At 24.8% G+C, this 24,656-nt stretch overlaps 2 protein-coding genes, 1 long non-coding RNA gene and 1 pseudogene across 3 annotated transcripts; 3 read left to right on the top strand and 1 right to left on the bottom strand.

Annotated features, from left to right (window-relative positions):
• Window positions 1-5,957: 5,957 nt before the first annotated feature.
• On the top strand, window positions 5,958-7,294 carry LOC137834751 (uncharacterized). The gene is made up of 3 exons (XR_011084956.1): window positions 5,958-6,085; window positions 6,237-6,311; window positions 7,087-7,294. It is a non-coding gene; the product is annotated as an uncharacterized lncRNA (long non-coding RNA).
• A 218-nt stretch (window positions 7,295-7,512) lies between these two features.
• LOC137834750 (uncharacterized) lies at window positions 7,513-10,191 on the bottom strand. The gene is made up of 3 exons (XM_068642925.1): window positions 9,389-10,191; window positions 8,288-8,473; window positions 7,513-7,813 (listed from the first exon to the last, which is right to left on the bottom strand). Exons 1-3 carry the CDS (start codon window positions 9,980-9,982, stop codon window positions 7,529-7,531), a joined length of 1,065 nt encoding a protein of 354 aa, XP_068499026.1. The 5' UTR covers window positions 9,983-10,191; the 3' UTR covers window positions 7,513-7,528.
• Window positions 10,192-16,420: 6,229 nt separating this feature from the next.
• LOC137834749 (MLP-like protein 43) lies at window positions 16,421-17,692 on the top strand (annotated as a pseudogene).
• Window positions 17,693-22,046: 4,354 nt separating this feature from the next.
• On the top strand, window positions 22,047-23,479 carry LOC137834748 (MLP-like protein 43). Its single transcript, XM_068642924.1, has 2 exons — window positions 22,047-22,276; window positions 22,963-23,479. Exons 1-2 carry the CDS (start codon window positions 22,084-22,086, stop codon window positions 23,235-23,237), a joined length of 468 nt encoding a protein of 155 aa, XP_068499025.1. The 5' UTR covers window positions 22,047-22,083; the 3' UTR covers window positions 23,238-23,479.
• Window positions 23,480-24,656: the final 1,177 nt, after the last annotated feature.

The raw sequence follows: 24,656 nt of genomic DNA, 5'->3' as shown, positions 1-24,656 counted from the left end.
ATTGTTAAATAGTTTCTAAATTGGTATCTAATTAGCAACCAAGGTTTTAGAGACCAAATTTAAAAACTAAATACTTGGTAGTTAAAACCTTAGTTGCTAATTAGATACCAATTTAGAAACTATTTAACAATAATAGAAAATAATATAAACTAATTTAGAAACCAATTTTTTGTTTAGTTTCTAGAATGGTATCTAATTTAGTTACTATTGCAACTAATTATTTTGGTTTCTAAATATTGGTTTCTATTTCATGATTTTCTTGTAGTGTATTTTTCTAGTTTTTCTCATTTTGTCAACCCATGGACGGATGTAATTTTTTATTTTTAAAATATTTAAATAAAATCACGTAACTTAGAGATAAAAATGATTGATCATCTTCATTGTAGCTGAGTTTTCATCATTGGATCCCTTCCCCAACACTATGAACTAAATTCTTTTACAGAGAAAAATTAATAAAAACTTATCTCTCTCAAGTTCATGAACTCGATTTTCTGTAATTCAATAGTGAGCTTTGAAAAAGCTTTCAATTATTAAGTTTTTTTTATATAGAATTTCACTCAAATTGTAAAACTTAAACATAAAACTTCATCTCTATGACCTAAATTTTCAGTATCACATTAAAGAAAAAATGGTGTGTATGTGTACAATGATGATGTAAACAAGAAAGATGAAAACGATATGTATGATATGATTAAAAGAGATAAAAAGTAACATGATGAAAGATTTGAATTAAATTCACTTATAGTTTTATAGTTTCATGCGGATAGTGGGTATTGGGCAATGAAAATATCTATTAATATAATCTCACATGTGTTAAAATCTATAAAACAATAGATGACTTTTTAACAAAAGCTCGAGAAGCATACTATAAAAAAAGTTATTAAATAAAAAATAATTTTAAAATAAAATAAAATTAACTACTATATTAATTAAATTCATTAATTAATGATATTTAAAGTAATTTTTTTATTAATAAAGTTTATAAAGAAATTTTTAATTGATATCTAATTAGTTAAAAAAAAAAAAAACTTTGGTTGGTAATTTTCCATGGAAAATACAACACTCATTTTCCATAAAAACATTAGGCTTGAAAAATCTAAGAAAAAATTAATATTGAAATAATCTTTACTAATAGACAAAAAGCCAATAACTAAACTAACATGATAATATATTTAACCAAACGATAGATTTATCATTCTTTTTATGATATTATCTGAAACAAAATATACTACTATATTTAATTCATAGAACTTTATATTACTCATTTTTAAGTAGCTATTCATCAAAGTTCTTTAAATAATGTAAAAATGAATAGTTTAATAAAAAAAATTGGTTGGTTTGTGTATTTTTTTTTTATCTAAATGGGAGGAGTAGTAGAGTTACTTGAACACATATACAAAATAATGACCTCTAATATACAAAATAATTGGTATAAAAAACACATTTAAGTAATATATTCAGCCAATAAACATATCCTATCAAAATCTAGATACCTAGATACATTACAGAAAATCTAGATACCTAGATACATTACTGAATGGGGTAGCTTGAACTCACTATAAAAAAAACAATAATTTTATTTTTTCAAAAATTGCATGGAAGAGTTTATAACTTCTTATCAACACTAAAAAAAATCATAAAATAAAAACCAATTTTATAGAAAACAAATAATTAGTTGTTATAGTGACTAAATTAGAGACCATTTTAGAAACTAAAAAAAAAATTAGTTTCTAAATTAGTTTTTATTATTGTTAAATAGTTTTTAAATTAGTATCTAATTAGCTACCAATGTTTTAACTACCAATTAATTATATTCTAAATTTGGTAGCAAAAATCTTGGTAGCTAATTATATATTAATTTAGAAACCATTTAACGATAATAGAAACTAATTTAGAAACCAATTTTTTTTTAATTTTAAAATGGTCTCTAATTTAGTCATTATAACGACTAATTCTTTTTTGTCTCTAAAATTGGTTTCTATTTCATGATTTTCTTGTAATGTAAAAATTGAATATTATTTTGTAATTGAAGTATAATTAGATGAAAGTGTTGCATTGTAATGGTTGGTGGTGTTGGTGGTTCTTTCCCACAATAATGTGAAGGTTTTGAAAGATAATGGAAAGTGGATGATAGGCTCCATTTTGAAAGCTTGAAAGTGGTGTGATAGAGAAAATATCTTGTTGTTCTTTGCACGCTGATAGCAGAAGTGAGTTTAGTTTGATGCACATCATGGCATCCATGTCGTAATGTTGCCAACATTGGTGATGGATTTGACATATAACAACTCTTCTTCAACATCTTTCTAACTCAACATCTTCAAAAACCCTTTCTATGCTCTTCTACCATTCTTCATCATTCTTCTTTATATCTTTTCCCACTCTTCTTTTCTTCTTTTCTTTCTAGGGTTAGTATACAAACTAAAGAAACACACACATTATGCTTTTTTTCATTGTGGTGGGTGAATACAAAGAATAAGAGGAAAAAATTATTAACTTTCTTTTCTACATTTTAATAGAAAAAAAAATTATTTACTTTATGTTTAACGTCGATTAGAGATTAAAAAAATTCATAATATATGTGGATGAAAACCGACTTAAAGTTCACTCCCATATCGACTAGAGATCAAGAAATTTCATAATATATAAGTGGGTGTAAACCTCACCTCATAAATTAGTTTTGTTTGTAATTTTTTTTTTTTTTAAAAAAATTGTACTTTGTTTATCAATGAAATCCTTTTATTTTTCCTCTTCATTCTTTCACATCAATGAAGTTATGGAAAACATGGGATAATTTTATTTTCTGTTTTACTTTTAGTTTATCTGATTTTTATTTGTTTTCTATTTTTAAATATCTATATCAATATCAACATTAACTTTTATGAATATTTAAAAAAATAAAAACAGTTAAACAGCAGTATGTCAAGTTTTAAATTAAAAATTAACTTAGAAGTAAACATCATGTTTTCTGTTTTCACTTTAGAATACTTATAATAATTTTTACAAATATTTATGTTGCTATAACTTGTGACAATTTAATTTTAATTATTATATTAATTAACACGAATTATATATTCATTTCATTTTTATTATTAGTGAACAAAATATAAATCAACACTATAATTAAATAAAAAATAATTAATTATTATATTAACTAAATAAATATTATTAATATCTAAAATAATTTTTATTATTAATAAATAGTTTCTAAATTAGTATTTAATTAGTTACCAAATTTTTTAGTTTCGAGTCTAAAGTTGATAACTAAAATTTTGGTAATTAATTAGATAATAATTTAAAAAATATTTATTAGTAATAAAAATTACTTTAAATATTAATATTTTTTATTTATAAAATAATATCTAATTTAATTAATATAATAATTAATTTTTACTTGTACAATAACTTTGAATTATTATTTTTTTTCAAACTAGAAGTCTCTTTCACAACAACAAAAATTATTGAACTTGATAGAACTCATTTAAGTGACAAAACTCTCCCGTTAAATATAAATATATATATATATATATATATATATGTATATATATATATATATATTAATAATAATAATATATCACTAAATTTCAAATCAAAATTATTATTGCTTTTAAAAATGGTTTATGTGAAGCACTTCTAATTAAATTTTACGATATTTGTAAAAGAAAAAAATAGTAACGAATAAAATGTTATTGAACTTTTGAGGTTACATATGCAAATGATGTTAAAAGACTAAATAGGTTATTTTTACAATATTATGATTAAGTCTTTAATGATATGATAAAGTTGTATAATTATTTTTTATTAAATGTTATAAATAATTGATAATTAGACATGGGAACCAAATATCGCAAGTGGACTAGTGGGAATATTTTGGTAATACAAGTGGACAAGTGGTGAATCTTTTTTATTCTCAAAATAATAGCTCTAATTTTTTTATTAGTCACATAATAATTTAATTAAATAATATAGGAGCTTAAAAAAGTAATAAAATAAAATAAGAAAATAATTCCCTATTCTTATAACATATTAATTAAAAAATATAAAATTAGACCCGTTACTTTCGTCACTAATTAAAAAATAAAAAAATTTATTTCTAAAACATTATAACTTTTTTTATAATCAAGAGGTATAGTACTTCTTTAATCAAAGAGACCCATTTTTTTTTTATGAAATAGAGTCTTCAATTATGATTTTATATTCAAGTTGAAAGTTGAATCCTAGATCTTAATTAAAAAATTTAAAATGTTAAAATAACTTATTAACTTTTTTTTATAAAAAAGGATCATTAATGGGGAATGATTTGATTTATTATTTAACATTTAAATTGTTATTTTTTTGAAACGAGAATATTGTTAATAGTGTGGAATAAATTATTGTCTAGTATATTTAGAAACAATCTTTATTTTTATCATTATTATACACAAATATTAATTAATGACGATGCTTCATCCTAAATGTATCAACCAAAATTTTATTTCCAACTTTATCGGAAATTTAATTCAAAATATAATTCTTTTTAAAATTTTAACTTTAATATTAAACTTTTTCCTATACCATAGCAAAAATACTCAGAAATTTCGATTGAAAAAATCTAAGATAATTTAATTAGTTAGTATTAAAATATAAATAAATTCAATCTTATTTGACGTTTGACCAGTTAAAAAATTAGAAATTAGAATGGTAGAAAATAAATTTTTGAAGTGTAATGTGTTCTATTATAAATTTTGCTAGAATAACCTTTTACTCAGTACATTCCATGCAAGACTGTTTCTTTCTGCACCCGAGGTTTTTTGTCACAACTATACACATAGTGAAAATATCTTTTTAACTTTTTAGTGTCACTTCTATAATAGTTTTCGGATTATGTAATTCGAACACGTATTTAAAAAAAACTTTCAGATTATGTAATTATTTAAAAGTTAATTACAAATTTGAAAAAAAACTTTTTAATTATATAATCCAAAATATTACAGAAAGGTAATTTTGGAAATATAAAAATTTATGGAGGCGAGAGAAGAATATATGGAGGTGTACCAAGAAACAGCCTCCATGCAATTCGTACCATTTTTCCCCTTGACGTTGGACCCATATCTGGGCTTCTAGTTAAACATATAAGGGGTTTTATTTTTGCACCTCTATGCTTTCCTTAGTACCACATAAATGTTAAAGTACCAATTTTGTCCCTGATGTACTAAATGGCAACAAAGGAGGGTCTATGGGTATTGTGTTCATATGTTATTTTTTACATACTCTTTTTATCGAACAAAATAAATAAATTAAAATATTTTAAAAATGTTTTAATCCTTATATAAAAATTTATATTTTTCAATATGTAAAATTTGTATAAATAAAATGAAAATTTAATCTAAAAAATAATAAAAGAAAAATTAAATTTAAATGAATGAATTTTTCATGGATATGTTGGCATTTCAACCTTTTTTTTTTTTTGGGTCTATTTGAATAAAAAAATTAATACTTTTTAGTTGTGAATATCTAAATAGGAGAAATTATCCGTGGATATTTTACTTTAAAACAAAATAATTTAAATTAGACTTACTCAAATGGAATATGTATTATCAAGGGATATTTTAATGGCTAATTCTTCCTATACCCGATTAATTTTGATCTGCACCCATCATTTATATTTAAACTTCAAATGGCCCTTGTCATATTTTCTGGATTTTCGTATCTGAATGAAAAATAACTTTCGAATTTTAGTATCCAGAAAACATTATTGTGTAGCGGATAGTCATATCCAGAAGGCACATCTCAGTTCTGGATTTGTATATCCAGAACTATCTTATTTGTGTTGCGGATATAAATATCTGAAAAAATAAGGGTAAAATATAAAAAAAAATCAGTATTGGGTGTGTACAAACGTAACTTTTTAAAAACAAAACAGAAACCCTCACCTGCACACATTTTTTTTCATTTCTTCCTTATCTCCCTTTCTCTCTCTACCAACTTCTCTCCTCTCCCTTCTCTCTTAATTTCTCACTCCATACGTTATCTATTTTAGAATCTGATCATACCACGTTGTAGCTGAGGAGTTAAGGAACATTTCTACCCGATCAGATTTTAAAACAGAGTAAGTTCATTTTTACTCTAAATATCCTTTGTTCTCTGTTTTTCCTTAGGATTTAGTTATTAATCTTGGTGGGGTCAGTTGAGAAGTTTAATCCTCTCAACTTATTCTATTATATACTGAATTTTTGTTATGTTTGGATAATTTGCATTAGACCCATAAATCTTGAAGCTTATCCACATCGTGGGGAATAAAATTCTAAAAGTTGCTTGGAAAGCAAGCAATTGAGGTAAGGGAAGCTAAATTTAATTTTTAATAGCACCCTAGGATAGAAGATCTGAATGCGGAAGGGACGTGGTCCCAATATTCAATTTTTCTTGCAGGGATGTTGTGTGTTTATATATTGGGTTGTTTGTTTGTGTATTATTTAAATTTAAAAATATTATATTTTGATGATTTAGTATTAAAGTGTTATTTTTTCTTATGTCAAATAGACTTTTGAATATTGTGGATCACTTTTTGAATGATATTGTGTGACGGAATGGTATGGAATTGAATTCATACATTTGGGATAATGTATGGACTAATGTTTGTTGTGTATTAAGTATTGATGCCTATGTGGTAACAGAGATCTCCGAGCTTCACTGATGATCTAAGTCACATAGACTAAGATATCAGGTGGTGAGAAGTTGATGGGGGAGTTCATGCACACCGTGACATATGAGATGCACGGTTTGGGTTGCATTGAACTTACCCTGATCCTTTCTGTTGGATTCGCTGGTAATCTTTGGATCAGGTGTTAGTCTCTGGTAGGACTTACTTAATACGGGTCTTCCGGAAGACGTTGTTTGTTGAATATTCTGGATGTGTAGATTCATGTGAGATCTATGTGGTTGATTTATGTTGGAATTTGAAGAAGATTGAATAATTGAGAAATTGACCATGTAATTTTGATTTTCTATTTTAATTTAATTTCATATATTATAAAATTTTATTTTCACTAGCTTACCCTTGCTTTTTGTGTTGTGTTTAAACTGCGATGACTGTACTATGTACACGAGTAGATGACCATACAGGTGCAGGAAAGCCTTAGAGGTTTCAGAGTTTTATTTTGAGTTATGGATATGTAAATATTTGTATTTCTATAAATCTTAATCATGTATTAGGAATGTTTTGAAAAACTTCAAGTTTGTATAGAAATACGTAGAACTTGTATTGTAATAGTTAGATGTTATTTTCTGGGGTGTTACCGGGTGTACGTCATAATTGATCTGGTGCATGAAGAAAAGATTCATAGACTTGATAAAATAAAATACATTTTTTTTAAGGGATTCATACAAAAATAAAGATCTATTTATTTTTTAAAATAATTCGTACAAAAATAGAGCAGTTTCATCCAATTAAACTTTTTGTCCACCCTTACTTTTGGTGTTCATCCTATATCATACAATAATGTGTGTAGAGCTGAAGAACATGAAAGGCATGCATGCAGTTGAATGAAGAACTTTACTTTTGAGCACAGGTGCTATGAAATGCTTGGGTTCGATGTTTGTTATCATAAGTGTTCTTGAGAAGCACCAAACATTGAACATGGTGATGGAAGCTTGGTTTTATGAGAGTTGGAACCACTTTGAAACTAGAACTCAACATTACACGTATTACTAGAGACAATCCTGTTCCAGAATCCAGCATGTCTTGCATGTTTCTTCCTGCACCATACATTGCCTTGTTCTTTGCTCCCAGTTGCAGCTCAAACACTGTTAAACCACTCTCAGCATACAGTTCAGGACCCTGCAATATTCGACTTTTAGGTTAAATTATTTATTGTTGATTAAAAAAAAAAATATAGCTTATAAAATTATTACTACTATATAACATTCCATCTTAAAAGTTTCAGTGAGGCCTCACCCAACTCACTCATTTATATCCATTTATATACTATGAAATGTCCTAATATATAGTTGATGTGAAATTTTCAACATATCTCTTACACGCTGATACTCTTCAACTCGTGTGTAAAGACTATATATTCATGGATAATATAATAACGGATGATATAATAAACCTAACAAACTTTCACTATATAAATGACCCTGATACCCTATTAAAAAGTAAACTCTTAAGTCTAACTTAACTTTATAAATCGACTTAAAAGATGAGATTTCTCCTTACTTATGTATTATATAATATCTTTATTAATAAAAAAAAATTATTGATATATAGAAAATAGAGATATATATGTGTTCAAGATTAGGGTGTACTTACATTTGAAAATGCAAAGGGTAAGTTTGAAAATTTCATGTCCATGGTGGGAGGATGAATGTGAAGACCAAAGAACCTGGATTTATTCTCTACAATTAAATTCAAGGAACAATTGCAGGTCAGAATCTTTGTTGTTACTCCACTTCTGTCCACCCCTTCTGCTAGTTTAAATTGTGGAAACCTTGCAATCTGCAGATCAATGAACCAACCATATGCTGATTAAAAAATAATAATAATAAAAATAAAATAAAAAAATGAACCAACCATATACTTAAAACAACATATACTCCATATAATTAATATGTTATAAAGTTATTAATTTTATAAAACTATTTCATATTGATTGACTTGACTAGTGTATGATAGCTGCAACACAACCAACAGTCAAAAGATAGAAGCATCATGAAAGTTATAGCAAAAAGATGACACATCTAATTTTACACAATGATTTCACCTACATTGCCACCTACTTTCATTGTTGGAAAGAAGATATTACTTTTCACAATTATACATTCATAAATTTGGTGAATAAAATTTTAAATTTTACTATTAAAAAATTATTAAATACAAATTAATTTTAGAGATAACAAATTATTAGTTTCTATAGTGACTAAATTAGATATTATTTTAGAGACTAAAAAAATAATTGGTATCTAAATTAGTTTTTATTAGTGATAAATAGTTTTTAAATTGGTATCTAATTAGATATCAAGGTTTTAGAGACCAATTAGAAACTATTTATCAAACTAATTTAGATACCAATAATTTTGTTAGTCTCTAAAATAGTATCTAATTTTGTTAATATAACAACTAATTATTTTTTGTCTTTAAAATTGGTTTCTATTGAATGATTTTCTTGTAATATTGATTAATTTCAGTAAAAAATTATTTATCTTTCTAATTATAATTTGATATAGGATTCTTAACATATAAACACTCTTTTGTTGAAATTTGAAAGAGAAATAATCTAATTAACACGTTTTTTTTATAATATATATACTAAAACTTAAATTATATAAATAGAAACAACACTAATACTTAGCATTTTTTTCAATTAATGCAATTGACACATGATCATCTTATAGAATGTAAATGTGCACTTACCTCAACGGATATATTAGGTGATGGAGGTTTTGTAGCAATGTAGAACACAAGCAAAGCAATTCCAAAGCTCACCAAAATTCTCCACCACATTTGCAACCAAATCCATGCACAAGAATCCGAGTTCCGGTAAGAGAAGTACCTCTTCCACCCTCCTTTTCTCTTCCCATAATGATACTCAAAAAATGACCCTCCCTCCCTACTCTCCCTTTCATCCCTCCCATTCTCACCACCACCATCAACAATAACAAAACGGTTTACGTCACCATTTTCGGTGCCAGTAACATGACTCCCATCATAAGAAACCTTCTTATGATGGGAGAAAGAGTGACTAGAACCACGAGAAGACGTATAACGACAGAGGGCGAAGCGTGAAGCTTCATCCTCTTCGTGAGTAGGGTTTAAAGGATGAGTCTCAGAGCGAATAGGAGAGTGAAAAGTTGATTCTGGATCATTTTGAATACGAATGTCGGCACTGTTAGCATGGGAGAGAGTAGAGGGGCTCTGGACATAGTATGGACAAGGGTAGGTTTGATACATGAGAGCCTCATGATCTTCAACAACGTTGTTGTGGTGCATTGCATTATGGTTGGACATTATTGTGTGTGTTTGTGTTTGTGAGTGTTTTATCTTACATGGAGAAAGAAGGTATGAGGGAGGGGTTTTTAAAATGGAATAAAGAGAAGGGTTGCATTATGAAGGAGTGGCAAAGTGTAGGGCATTTTTTTTTTCCTCATGCCTAAAGTTTTGTGTTTGTTTGGTGCATTATAGCACTCCTTTAGGTGTTCATTAAGGGACATGAGTGCAACTATGGAGGAACATAATTGTTGCTTCTTATATTACAAATGCCACTTGGTGCAAAAATATTTGTATATTAAAGTAACAAATGGAGAAGTGAGAACCACATGGTTAAAACATTAATAAGATACTAATATATTATTATTTTTTTAAAATATTTAATAAAAATAAATAGAAACATTTTTTTATTAGGGAAAGTAAATCCAATTAATCTATTTATTAAGGAAAAAGGCACTATGATAACTCTGATTTGCATACCTATGAGGGCATTAATTAATTTTGCTTTACACCGAATTGTTTCTCTTTTCACATCCAACAAATGATAACAAAGTAAGCACGCTTTAACCATAATGTTTCATATTTCTAATGTTCTGCAAAAGGTTCAGATCTAACCCTAAAGGATAATACTATTTAATGCCACCAATGAAGGATTTATTCCATTTTTATTTTATTTTTTATAATTTATAATTTAATTATTAAAATTTGATTGCTCTTTAAAACTATCAAAATAAAAGGTGAAATAAACAATTATTTTTCTGTAATTTCTCTTACTATAACTTCTCATATTTATTATTTTTTACTCTTTCCAAAAATATATCTAAAGATTAGCGTTGAAGTCAAGAAAATGATTAAGTAAAATAATCTCAACACTTTTATAATATCAGGATTCAGAACTCAAAACATTTGAATGTTAGCAATCATGATTCTTCCATTGCTTCTTCTCAAGCTAGACATATATCAATTTTCCATATAAATTAGCATTGTATACACTATAATTAATCCCTCATCCCAATGTTAATTTGGTGTGATTGAAAATTAATCCTCCTTTGTAAAACTTCGTGCACCAATATTTTCAGATGGCGAAATATTTAGAGAAGTTTTCCCTTGCAAATTTTTGAAAAAAAAATAAAAAGATAAAGGGTTAAATATGTTTTTTTTTTATTTGTAGTATAATATTAGAACATTAAAGTAGTTTTAGGTCTTGTAGTATAAAAATATTGAAATGAGACTTTTTGTATATGAAATTATTGTTAGTTTTTTTTTTAAATTGTTAGTTTTTTTTCAAACTTTGTTATTGTTTTAATTGCAAATTGATGTTCAATAACTACTTTCAGTGATAAAATGAAATCTCAAATCAAACTAATTCTACACCAAACTCATTCCAATTATTTTCATATACCAAGTAACTGGATAATCTAAAGTTTGGACTATGAACCAAAACTAATTTTGTGTTATATTACCGGACGAAAAACATATTTAACCCAAAAATATAATAGATTTTTTATAATTTAAGAAATAAAAATTTAAAAAGCCAAATGAAAAGGTTTTTATAATTTAATTTATTTACAGCTTAATTTTAATTTATTAATTTTTTCCTCTTACATTTTTTTTAGAAAAAATTAATCAAACGTCCTTATAATTAAGTTAACTATCTCGTGTTTCTTACATTACATGTTAATTAATTTCTTTCGCAATAAATTAGATAGAGAAGTTAATGGTAAAACATAGAAATATTGGATGAAGTTTAGATTTAGAAAAGTGAGGAAAAGATTAAGAGTGAAGTAGAGATAGAATTTAATAGATCATTTCTTCCTTTGGAAGTGAAAAACATATATTGTAATGATTGTGAGATAAGGATGAGAAGATTGAGCAAAATAGAGTAATGAAGAGGGTATCTTTTGCTTTTGTACAAAAACATTATGAATCGCACCTCTAGTACCATCATTGTACATTCCAAAGCATATATATTACTCATCTTCAATAAAACTTTTTGCGCTTCTTTCATTTTCATTTTCATTTTCATTTTATCCTTTATTTATAATGTTTTTTTATCAGTAGGAAAGAATAAATTAATGTGAATTACTTCAGGTAGTTCAACTCTTATACAAACCAAGAAAGAAAAATACTCAGACTCGCCCAAAAAACCTGCAAACTACCAAAACTCAACTAAAAATCTAACCAACAATCTAATACATCATTTAACCATCCTCATACAACCCAAATGATCCAGACACCAGTCAAAATAAGAGAAAACAATTGAATGTATCTTGAACGTAACCCAAGACCAAACATTTAACTGAACAAGAGAACTTTTAAAACATCTACCATTCCACCTTTACAAATGACACTATTTATGTGTTTCCTTATAGTGTAGAATCCTTTTTTTTTATTTGGAGTGATTTCACCCTACACTCTAAACTTTAAACCCTAAATTCTGATTTGGCTAAGATATGCTAAAATATCATTTACTTATATAAAATTTGCTCTTATTTTTTGTCTTAACTTTGGAAGTGTTCTTTAATTTTTATTAGAAAATAGTCTTTAAATTTAATTTAATCTTAAAAAATGAATTTATAAAAGAAGTTTGATATTAGTTTATATTTTTTTTTATGTTAACTACATCTCTAAACAATGTTGAATCTTCAACCTAAAGAAGTTATTCATCAAAACCAAAAGCTATACGCTGATTGTAGTTAATTATTGAATGGTAATGTAAGTATGGATGGATGAAAAGAGTGGCAATATGATTCGGCCACTCTGAAATCTTTCTAACCTTTTAATTAGATACTAAAAATCTTATTAAGCGACCTAAGTATTTATGAATGTATAATCAAAATGTATTAGAATTTTATTCTATATTTTAATCATTTAAGAATGTATCTCTTAGGTCGCTTAATAAATTTTTTTTATAATTTCAAATTATATATTGTTCTTACAAGGAAGGATTCATTCTAAAATAACTATTTTTGTCTTATTTTTCTTGTCTTCACGACCTCTAGGCGCGGTAGTCTTCGATTGATTATTCCTTTCATCGAGATAAGTGAGAGAAGATTAATTGTGAATTTACATTGCTTCTAGATTCGAGTAAAACGATTTAAGTATCATATAGAGTGTATAAAAAAATTGTTTTATCTTTTATTAGATGCTGATCCGAAGTCATATACTATTAATTATTTATTATGTATGCCTTTTTAATATTTTTACCAGTCAAAAATTCATATTTTATAACAATAAATTACATCACTTTAAATGTTGTAAGTAGTTTAGATTTTTAGAAATCCAAATTCATATTTTTTTTTCTTAAAAAGTAACTAATTTCTTTTCGATGAAATAACCTACCTCTCTCCAACTAACTTTTAACAACTAACTTCTAAGAAAGTCTCATAAAACAATCAGTATATTTATGAAATATGATGTAATTCTAAAAAATATAGCCGTTAGAAAATAAAGTGTAACTAAAAGTAAAAAGAAAAATTAATCATTTCCACACAAAAATAAAGCATTATCTTATTCTACTTTTTTAAAGAAATGGTTTATTCGCCAACATCTTATAAAAAAAATAAACTCTATAAAAAATAACAAAAAAAATTATTGATTATTATTCAACAAATATTTTAACTAGAACAGTACTACATATTTAATATTATTTGTTATCATAAAAATAATATTTCTATTTTCACAAAAAAAATTATTTTTATCGGCAATAACAATTTGATTAAATGAAGCATAAGAAATATTAGAGGTGTTTAATATAATGAAAAAGTAGTTTCTCTTATTTGAAGTTAAGGATTTTTTGTTCAAGGTTCTTGACTAATGCTTTAAAAAGTAATATTCCTCAAAAATGTTTTCCGAAAATAGCTTTTTAAGTTGAGCTTCTTACAAATTTGTTAACTTTCCCAAGAATAAAATATAAGTTACTTTCAATTATAAATAGTAATGACCAAACAGATTTTAATTATTTTAATAAATCATATCTACCATAATTTATGATTTAAAAACTTATATATTTCACACTAAAAACTTATTAAATAATAACTAAAATTAGAGATAAAAAATAATTAATCATTATATTGACTAAATTAGATATTATTTTAAATATTAAAAAATAATTTATAATTAAAGTGATTTTTATTATTAATAAAAATTTATAAAATAATTTTTAAATTAATATCTAAATTAGTTATCAAAACCCTAAATCCTAAAAGATTAATACAAACTAAGTTAAAATATAAAAACATAAATAAGTAAAATTTTGATAACTAATAATTAAATATTAATTTAAAAACTATTTTATAAATTTTTAAAATACAATAGATGTGATCATCTTTATTGCTAGAATTTGGATAAGAAAGCAAAAGATTTCTCTAAGAATGTGACATTTTCGAGCACAAATTCCATAACAAATAATGAATACAATATTTAAAAATTAGATTGATGAACATCATCCACCAATATAAAAACTTTCGGTAGGTCATCAAAACATTTCAATCAAATTATGTTCTCATCTAATATTCTATAAGCATGATAAGAAAAACTGAATTTCCAAAATACATATATTACTATAAAAAAATCATTAAATAAAAAATAATTTTAAAAACAAAAAATAATTAATTGTTATATTGACTATTTTAGAGATTAAAATAGTTATTTTAGTATCTAATTTAGTAAATATAACAACTAATTATTTTTTGTCTTTAAAATTAGTTTCTATATTATTTAATGATTTTTTAGTAGTATATATTGTAAAAAGACTCTGGTCCAAATTGAAGTATTCCAAAATAGACATATTTGTTTGATCCAACTATATCGCTAAAAATATTCTCATATAATCCAAATTGAGTTATTCCAAAATAGATATATTTGTTTGACCCAATTGTGTTGTTAAAGAGATCCAAATATGTGTCATCTCCGTGAAATGTGTTTGCTCCTATAGTATTTTCTTCTTATTTTCTTGAACCTAATTACCTAGTCAACTAATATAAGTATAGGATTGTTGGCACTAACTTAAATATGTAACAATGTTTAAGATTAAACAGAAATAGAATCATAGAGATATTGCTCATAATACATGCAAAGTGACAAGTATTATGACCTAACCACATCTACAAATACAAAGTTTGTACTAGTTGTTAGTAATATTTTTCATCATATCTGCTTTGTAGTACATCGTAAAAATGGAATTAAACCCTAAAAATGGAATGACATTCTTTATAGATGAATGTGACTCTTCTTTAGACTTTCAATAAGAAAATTATTATTTAATGTAGAAGATAAATTAAAATTAAAGTGAAATATTTGATTGTATTTCTTGTATTTCTCTTTACTTTTTTTTTGGTTTGTTGATCAATAATGTGCTTTAGCCCGTCCTAGTCTTTTATTTAAAAAAAATAACTATTTCCTTATGAGTTACTTAACATTTCTACTAAATATAGGAGTAAAATGTCGAAGAGAGAAAAATACGTATACAATGAACATTATTTTATTTTAATAAAAACTCATGTTAAAGTGAATTCATGAGTTTGATAATACTACATGAATAAGTATAAATTTTAAAACTTTTATCCTTAGAGTTTATTAACTACATTTTATTAGCTACATTGCATAAATCATTTATCATTAATATTTTTTTTCTTTCATTTGATTGATATCCATAAAAAAATATTATTTTAATATAAAATATAGTTGTGGAATAGATATATTTTTAAATAGTGGTGTCATAAGGAAATTTTCCTTTTTTTTACATGCGATTTTAAGTTTTTAAAGATTGGTGAGAGTTGTTTAAACCACAGTTTTTAAGTTTTTTTTATCCCTTTTCTGCTATGTGAACCCATAGCAGCTATATTATTGCAAAGGAAAGAAGATGCCTCCTCCATTAGTGGTGGTTCAGCTGAAACTTTAAAGTACATATATTCCTTTAATTTATGGGCTCACATAACACATATATTCATTTGATAACTAATTATTCTTTTATTAAAAAATTATAAAAGAAATTATTAAATAGAAACTAATTTTAGAGACAAAAAATAATTAGTTATTATATTAACTAAATTAGAGACCATTTAAAGACTAAAAAAATATTTCTAAATTAGTTTCTATTATATTATTGTTAAATGGTTTTTAAATTGGTATCTAACTAGCTACCAAGGTTTTTGCTACCAAGAAATTTAGAAACTATTTAACAATAATAGAAACTACTTTAAAAATAAATAAAAAATTTAGTCTCTAGAATGGTCTTTAATTTAGTCACTATAACAACTAATTATTTTTTTTTCTATTTCATATTTTTATTGTAGTGTAAATATATTTTTATTTTCATATAATAGAACAAAAACTCTTAATTAATAATATATGTTTTTAGGTTACTCTAACAAGACCAAAACAGAGACAAGAGAAGTGTATATATATAGGTGTATTGTTCACATATATTTTTCATACCTTCTTAGGAGTGAAGGAGAAATGGCATACTCTCAACTTTAAAAGATTGAAACTAAGGTCCATCTCAAGGCTTCTGCTCAACAGTTCTATGATGTTTTTTGCAACAGGCCACACCATATAGCCAACATTTTACCTAAAAAATACAGTCTGTTCAAATCCACAAAGGAGAATGGGGCACTGAGGGATCCATCATTTCCTAGAATTACACACTTGGTATGCAAACTTCCATTGCTCAACTTTTATTACTAGAAAATCATTAAATAAAAATTAATTTTAAAAATAAAAAATAATTAGTTATCATATTAACTAAATTAGATATCATTTTAGTTTTTAAATTGATATTTAATTAGTTACCAACTTTAAAATCTAAATAGTGGGTAACTAAAATCTTGATAGCTAATTAGATACCAATTTAGGAATTATTTATCAATAATAAAAATTAATTTAGATACCAATACTTCTTTTTAGTCTTTAATATAGTATCTAATTTAATCAATATAAAAACTAATTATTTTTTCTTCAAAATTGATTTAATAATTTTCTTGTAGTGTTTATTAAAAAAACATTACATTCCTTGCTATTTCTCTTATGAGCATCATAATCGGAGTTGCTTAACTATATTATTTAAGGTCTTTATTATCAATCAAATATTATTTTTATGCATTATATATTCTTTTATTTATTTATTCACATTTGATTTATTTTCAAGGATTAAAAGAACACTAGCTTTATAATAATATTTACATGAATAATTTGAGACATTGTGATTAATGGTGCCAAATTTTTGAGAAATTAGAGGGAAATAAGTTTATAAAGAATCTAAAATTTTAGTTTGGATAACAACAGATGAAAAAAAATATGTGGCAAAGGAGGTGGTTGAAGGCATAAATAAGGAAAACTGTAAACTGAGCTTCAAGGTTTTAGAGGGAGACTTGCTGGGACTTTACAAGAGCTTCAAAACTGATTTTCAAGTTACTCCAAAGGGAAATGGCAGTGTGGTGCAGTGGACACTGGTGTTTGAGAAACAAGAAAACCACATTCCTGATCCTCACACCTTGTTGCAACTAGTAGATGAGATGAGTAAGAGCATTGATTCTTACCTTACTCAAGAGCACAACTAGATCATTAGTTGTCAAATAACAAAAAAAGCTCATATCTTATGTTGTTGATGTCTAAGAAATAACATTTGATGTATCCCTTAATTAATTCCATCAATATTACGTATAAAGTACTTATAATAAAGTGCATCAGGAACCAATAGGAGTGAGCTAGGAAAATTTATGTTATGTATAATTTGTGTTTGGTGTTTTGTCATTTTGAAATCTTTTTTATTTCTTTAAAAATTTATGTTATATATTACTATGAAGTCTGACGTTTCGGCTAGGCTATCGTTTCAAACTTCAACAATCATCCATTTTACAACGATCTTCTTTACTTTTGTGTAAAATTTTAAATGTTACTAAGCTTATATTTATTAACCTAGTTAGTGGTAAATTAACAAATATTTAGTTATCAATTACTAATTAAAATGACTACTAATTCAAATTAGGTTGAAAAGTCTTTACTTGACACTTATGGCCTTACATCGTTATATTATCATTATTTATTTTAATTATAAACTCAATATTTTATATTATACTTATTTATTTTAATTATTTTTTTAAATAAGTTTTTTATTTCTTTTATCATTAAAATTGGTCACAAAATTAATTATTACTAAATTTGATCATAAAATATTATTAGTTATTAAAATAACTACTAGAAAAACCAATTTTTACATCGGTTACTTGATATATATATATATATAAAATAGGGAAGTTTCTATATTGATTATCAACAACGTAAAAAGTTTCCAAAATATATCGGTTAATTTTTAAAAATAATGTTATATGTCCTACGTTTCACCAAAAATCAATAAAAAAAAGCATTTTTTTGGTAGTAATTTACCAAAGTCAATGTAGATAATGCACATATCACATTTGAAGTTCTTTAGTGTTGATTTTTTAAGATCGATTTGTCACTCATTTTTAAATTAGTTTTTTAATTAAAGTAGTATAGCATCAGTTTAGTTGATTGACACTAATGTTTTTTATTTTAAAAGTTATTTAATTTAGCGTCAACTTGACCCACACTAATATTTTTATTTTAAAAATTATTTAATTTAACGTCCGCTTGATCCATGTCAGTGTTTTTTTATTTTAAACTTTATTTAATTTAGTGTTCGTTTAGTCCATACTAATGTTTTTTATTTACAAATTTATTTCATTTAGCGTTCGCTTGACCTAGACTAATGTTTTATATTTTAAAATTTATTTAATTTAACATGGGTTTGGTCCTTGCTAATGTTTTTTTTATTTATTTTAAAAGTCAACACACACACACATTGTATCTCTTATAGCATCAAGATAATTTTGCTACAAACTTGACCCTTTCTAGAATATTCATATTAAGTAATTTTGGTAATTCAACCTCAATTCTTATGTTGAGGTGATTTTTTGTGCTTACGATATGAAAACTTGACGTAATAACCTTCTTTTGTTTCTCATTTTGTGGGATACCTTAATATATGTGATTTAAACTATTTAGTAAAATTACAATATCTTATTCTCTTACGGACTCTTACACTTAAAACAACGAAAATAACTTGACTATGTTACCATCCCAAATATTAATTTTTTATTCCCTCAATTCAATCTTCATATATCTCAATGTATCCATTCATTTCATACACATTAATTCAATGATTATATATATATATATATATATATAATAGCATATAATTCAAATTAGAGATGTGTCATTTGAGCAACACACATTCGCTTTAACAACTTGTATTCACAAAAAAGGCGAAAGTCCCTCAATTAAGATATAAAAATAATATTTTTATTTTAACATAAAAATATTTGGGGTGATTTATTTTTATCGACAATAATAATTTGATTAAATGAGGCATAAGAAATATTAGAAATATTTAATATAAAGAAAAAGTAGTTTCTCATAAATAAGAAGTTAAGAATTGTTTGTTTCAAGGTTTTTGATTGATGCTTTAAAAAAATAATATTCCTTAAAAATGTTTTCCGAAAATAGCTTTTCAAGTTCAGCTTCTTACAAATTTGTGAACTTTCCCAACAATAAAATATAAATTACTTTCAATTATAAATAGTAATGAACAAATATATTTTACTTATTTTAATAAATCATATCTACCATAAATTTTCAAAAACTATATATTTTACACTAAAAAATTTATCAAATAATAACTAAAATTAGAGACAAAAAATAATTAATCACTATATTAACTATATTAACTAAATTAGATACTATTTTAGAGATTAAAAAATTATTTGTAACTAAAGTGATTTCTATTATTAATAAAAATTTATAAAATAATTTTTAAATTATTATCTAAATTAGCTATCAAGATTTTAGTTACTAATACTTTAAATTCTAAATTAATCTCTAAAAGACTAATAGATATAAAGTTAGAATATAAAGTTGTGAGTAAGCTAAAATTTTGATAACTAATAATTAAATATCAATTTAAAAACCAATTATTACTAGAATCTGGATAAGAAATCAAAGAGTGGTTCAGTGTCATTTTCGAGCACAAATTCCATAAGAAATAATGAATACAATATTTAAAAATTAAGATTGAGGCAAAAAAATAGAAATTAATTTTAAAAACAAAAAATAATTAATTTTTTTTAGATACTATTTTAGAGACTAAAATAATTATTTTAATATTTAATTTAGTAAATATAGTAACTAATTATTTTTTTTTCTAAAATTAGTTTCTATTCACATATAATCCAAATTGAGTTATTCCAAAATAGACATATTTGTTTCATCCAATTGTCTTGCTAAAAAGATCCAAATATGTGTCATCCCCATTAAATCATGAAATGTGTTTGCTCTTAGAGTATTTTCTTCTTATTTTCTTTTTTGAACCTAATCACCTAGTCAACTAATATAAGTATAGGATTGTTGGCACTAACTTAAATATGTAACAATGTTTAAGATTAAACATAAATAGAATCATAGAGATTGCTCATAATACATGCAAAGTGACTAGTATTATGACCTAACCACATTCTACAAATACAAAGTTAGTTCTTGTTGTTGTAATATTTTCCATCATATTTGCTTTGGAGTACATCGTAAAAATGGAATGACATTTTTTATAGATTGAATGTGACTTTTCTTTAGACTTTCAATAAGAAATGTATTATTTAATATAAAAGATAAATTAAAATTAAAGTGAAATATTTAAGAAATGTTCCAAACTATATACAAAGAATGAGATACAAAAGAATGAGAGACTATTTAACCTACACTCTTACGAGTCTCACTCATTATCACAGTAAATCAATCTCATTATACTTTTTAACCTAAGTGAAAACAATCATCCCAAAAAAACTCATAGCTTATGACTTTATTCAAAATAAGACAAATCTCTCCTTTTTTTTTCATTTTGTGAGACAATTTTTTTTTCTTTCATAAGTTTTGGCAATCCTTTTATATTTCTTGTAATTCTCTTTACTTTCTTTTTGGTTTACTTTCTTTTTGGTTTAATAATGTGCTTTAACCGGTCCTAACCTTTCACTTAAAACAATAACTATTCCCTTATGAGTTACTTAACATTTCTACTAAATATAGGAGTAAAATATCGAATATATATATATATATAATTAATGAACATTATTTTATTTTAATAAAAACTTATGTTAGAGCGAAAAAAAATTTGATTCGATTAAAATTAAGTGAATTCATGAGTTTGATATTACTACAATAAGTATAGATTTTAAAACTTTTATGCTTGGAGTTTATTAGCTACATTAAATCATTTATCATTAATTTTTTTTTCATTCATTTGATATCCGTATAAAATTATTATTTCATTCATTTGATATCCATATAAAGTTATTATTTTAATATAAAAAATAGTTGTGGAATAGATGTATTTTTAAATAGTGGTGTCATAAGGAAATTTTCCTTTTTTTTATCTACCACTAACCACAGTTTTTTTTTACCAAGGGTGGTGTCTTGACTAAACTTGTGATTAGAGTAAAATAATCACATTACTTATACAAAATATTAAATTAAGCTAACCTTCAATTATTTGTGTGAAGAGAACTAACTTCAATGTATTCTCAAACATGCTAACACTTAATTTAAGTATAAATTTCTAGAGAGAAAAAAAATCAGATTGGGAGAAACTAGAATATTCTACACTATGGATTAAAATAATGTTTTAGTAACATGGAGAATTAAAATTCTATCAGCACTTACAATATGCACTTGCCATTTTTATTATGAACTTTGAATCATGGTTATCCCTTTTCTGCCATGTGAGCCCATAAAATCTAAAGGAAAGAAGATGCCTCCTCCACTAGTGGTGGTTCAGCTGAAACTTCAAAGCACATATAAACTTCAAAGCACATATATTCCTTTCATTTATGGGCTCACATATCACATATATTCCTTCCATAACTAATTATTTTTTTATTAAAAACTTATATTAAATATTTTAAATATATTTTTATTTTCATATAATAGAACAAAAACTCTTAATAAATAATATATGTTGTTAGGATATTCCAACAAGACAAATTCAAGAGAAGAGAAGTATATATAGGTGTATTGTCCACATATATTTTTCATACCTTCTTAGGAGTGAGGCAAAAATGGCATGCTCTCAACTTCAAAAGATTGAAACTAATGTCCATCTCAAGGCTTCTGCCCAACAGTTCTATGATGTTTTTTGCAACAGGCCACACCATATTGCCAACATTTTACCTCAAAAAATACAGTCTGTTCAAATCCACAAAGGAGAATGGGGCACTGAGGGATCCATCATTTCCTGGAATTACACACTTGGTATGCAAACTTTAGTTTCTAAATTCATTACTAGAAAATCATTAAATAGAAATCAATTTTAGAGACAAAAAATAATTAGTTGTTATATTGACTAAATTAGATAATATTTTAGAGGCTAAAAAAAATTATTATTGATATTTAAATTAGTTTTCATTATTGATAAATAGTTTTTAAATCGGTATTTAATTAGCTACCAACTTTAAAATCTAAATACTTCCCAGCTAAAATCCTGGTAACTAATTAGATATCAATTTAGGAATTATTTATCAATAATAAAAACTAATTAAGATACTAATAATTCTTTTTAGTATCTAAAATAGTATCTAATTTAATCAATATAAAAACTAATTATTTTTTTTCTAAAATTGATTTAATGATTTTCTTGTAGTGTTTATTAACAAAACATTGCATTCCTTGCAATTTCTCTTATGATAGTCATAATCAGAGTTGTTTAACTATATTGTTTGAGGTCTTTATTATCAATCAAATATTATTTTTATGCATTATAATTCTTTTATTTTTTTATTCACATTCGGTTTATTTTTCAAGGATTAAAAGAACACCTAATTTATAATAGTATTTACATGAATAATTTGAGACATTGTGATTATTGGTGCCAAGTTTTTGAGAAATTAGAGAGAAATAAGTTTATAAAGAATCTAAAATTTTAGTTTGGATAACAACAGATGGAAAAAAAGTTGTGGCAAAGGAGGTGGTTGAAGGCATAGATAAGGAAAACTGTAAAGTGAGCTTCAAGGTTTTAGAGGGAGACTTGCTGGGACTTTACAAGAGCTTCAAACTTAATTTACAAGTTACTCCAAAGGGAAATGGCAGTGTGGTGCAGTGGACACTGGTGTTTGAGAAACAAGAAAACCACATTCCTGATCCTCACACCTTGTTGCAATTGGTAGTTGAGATGAGTAAGAACATTGATTCTTACCTTACTCAAGAGAACAACTAGATCATTAGTTGTCAAATATAAATAAAGCTCATATCTTATGTTGTTGATGTCTAAGAAATAATAGCTGATGTATTATGGGGCCTAACTAATTAGCCCTTAATTAATTCCATCAATCTTATGTATAAAGTACTTATAATAAAGTGCATCAAGAACTAATAGGAGTGAGCTAGACAAATCTATGTTATGTTGTATGATTTGTTTTTGGTGTTTTATCATTTTGAGACACAAAGTTTGCTTTGAAATCTTTTTTTCTCTCTCTAAAACTTTATGCTAAACATCATTATGAAATCTCGCATATGAAATAAGCTTACACTTCAAACTTCAACAATCATCAATCTTACAATAATTTATGAGATGGTCATTTATTAATATTAACTAATAAATAGTTATTAATTTTTTAATAATTAATTAACAAATTGTTGGTTCTCAATTGCGGATTAAAATGATAACTCATTAGGTTTTGAAAAAAATTTACTCAACACTTATTGTCTAACGATGTTACATTCTTATACTATATATTTATTTTAATTATGAATTTAATGTTTTATATTATACTTATTTATTTTAATTATTTTTTGAATTCGTAATTTATGTTTTTTTATTAGTAAAATTGGTCATAAAATTAATTATTACTAAATTTGGTCATAAAATATTTTTAATTATTAAAATAACTACTAGAAAAACTAATTTTGTATATAAGTTATTTTTGATATTTTATATCGCACTACAAGAAAATAATTAAATAGTAACCAAATGTAGAAACAAAAATAATTAGTCACTATATTAACTAAAATATATACTAATTTAAAGACTACAAAATTATAGCTACATAAGTTTTAATGACTAATATTTTAGATTTTAAATTGCTCTAAAGAATTAATAAAGACTAATTTAGAATATAAAATAGTAAGTAGCTAAAACCGGTAGCTAATGATTAAATACAAATTTAGAAACTATTTTATAAATTTTTATTAATAATAGAAATTACTTTAGATACCAATAGTTTTAATTTTTTTAGTTTATAAAATATCTCTAATTTAATCAAATAATAATTAATTATTTTAATATCTAAAATAAATTTTTATTTAATAATTTTTTTAGTGTCAATTCTACTACCAACATAAATATAACATAAAAAGTAGGAGGTTTCTATATCAATTATCAACTGAGGTAGAATGTATACATATTATATCAGTTAATTTTTAAAATAATGTTGTAGGTCTCACGTTTCACTCAAAAACAATAAAAAAAACTTTAGTAATATAACTCAAAAACAATAAAAAAAAACATTTTCTTCAGTAATAGTTACTAGAATCAGTAGATAATGAACATATCACCTTGGTTCAATCTACAACTAATGTAGAAAGTGTTTTTTTTTTAATAATAATTGTTTGATTTATCCTAAATTTCACAGTATAA

Source organism: Phaseolus vulgaris, chromosome 5, assembly GCF_000499845.2.
Source record: "Phaseolus vulgaris cultivar G19833 chromosome 5, P. vulgaris v2.0, whole genome shotgun sequence".
NCBI lineage: Eukaryota > Viridiplantae > Streptophyta > Magnoliopsida > Fabales > Fabaceae > Phaseolus > Phaseolus vulgaris.
Note: the sequence above shows the minus strand (reverse complement) of the source record. Positions and strands in the feature narration are given on the sequence as shown.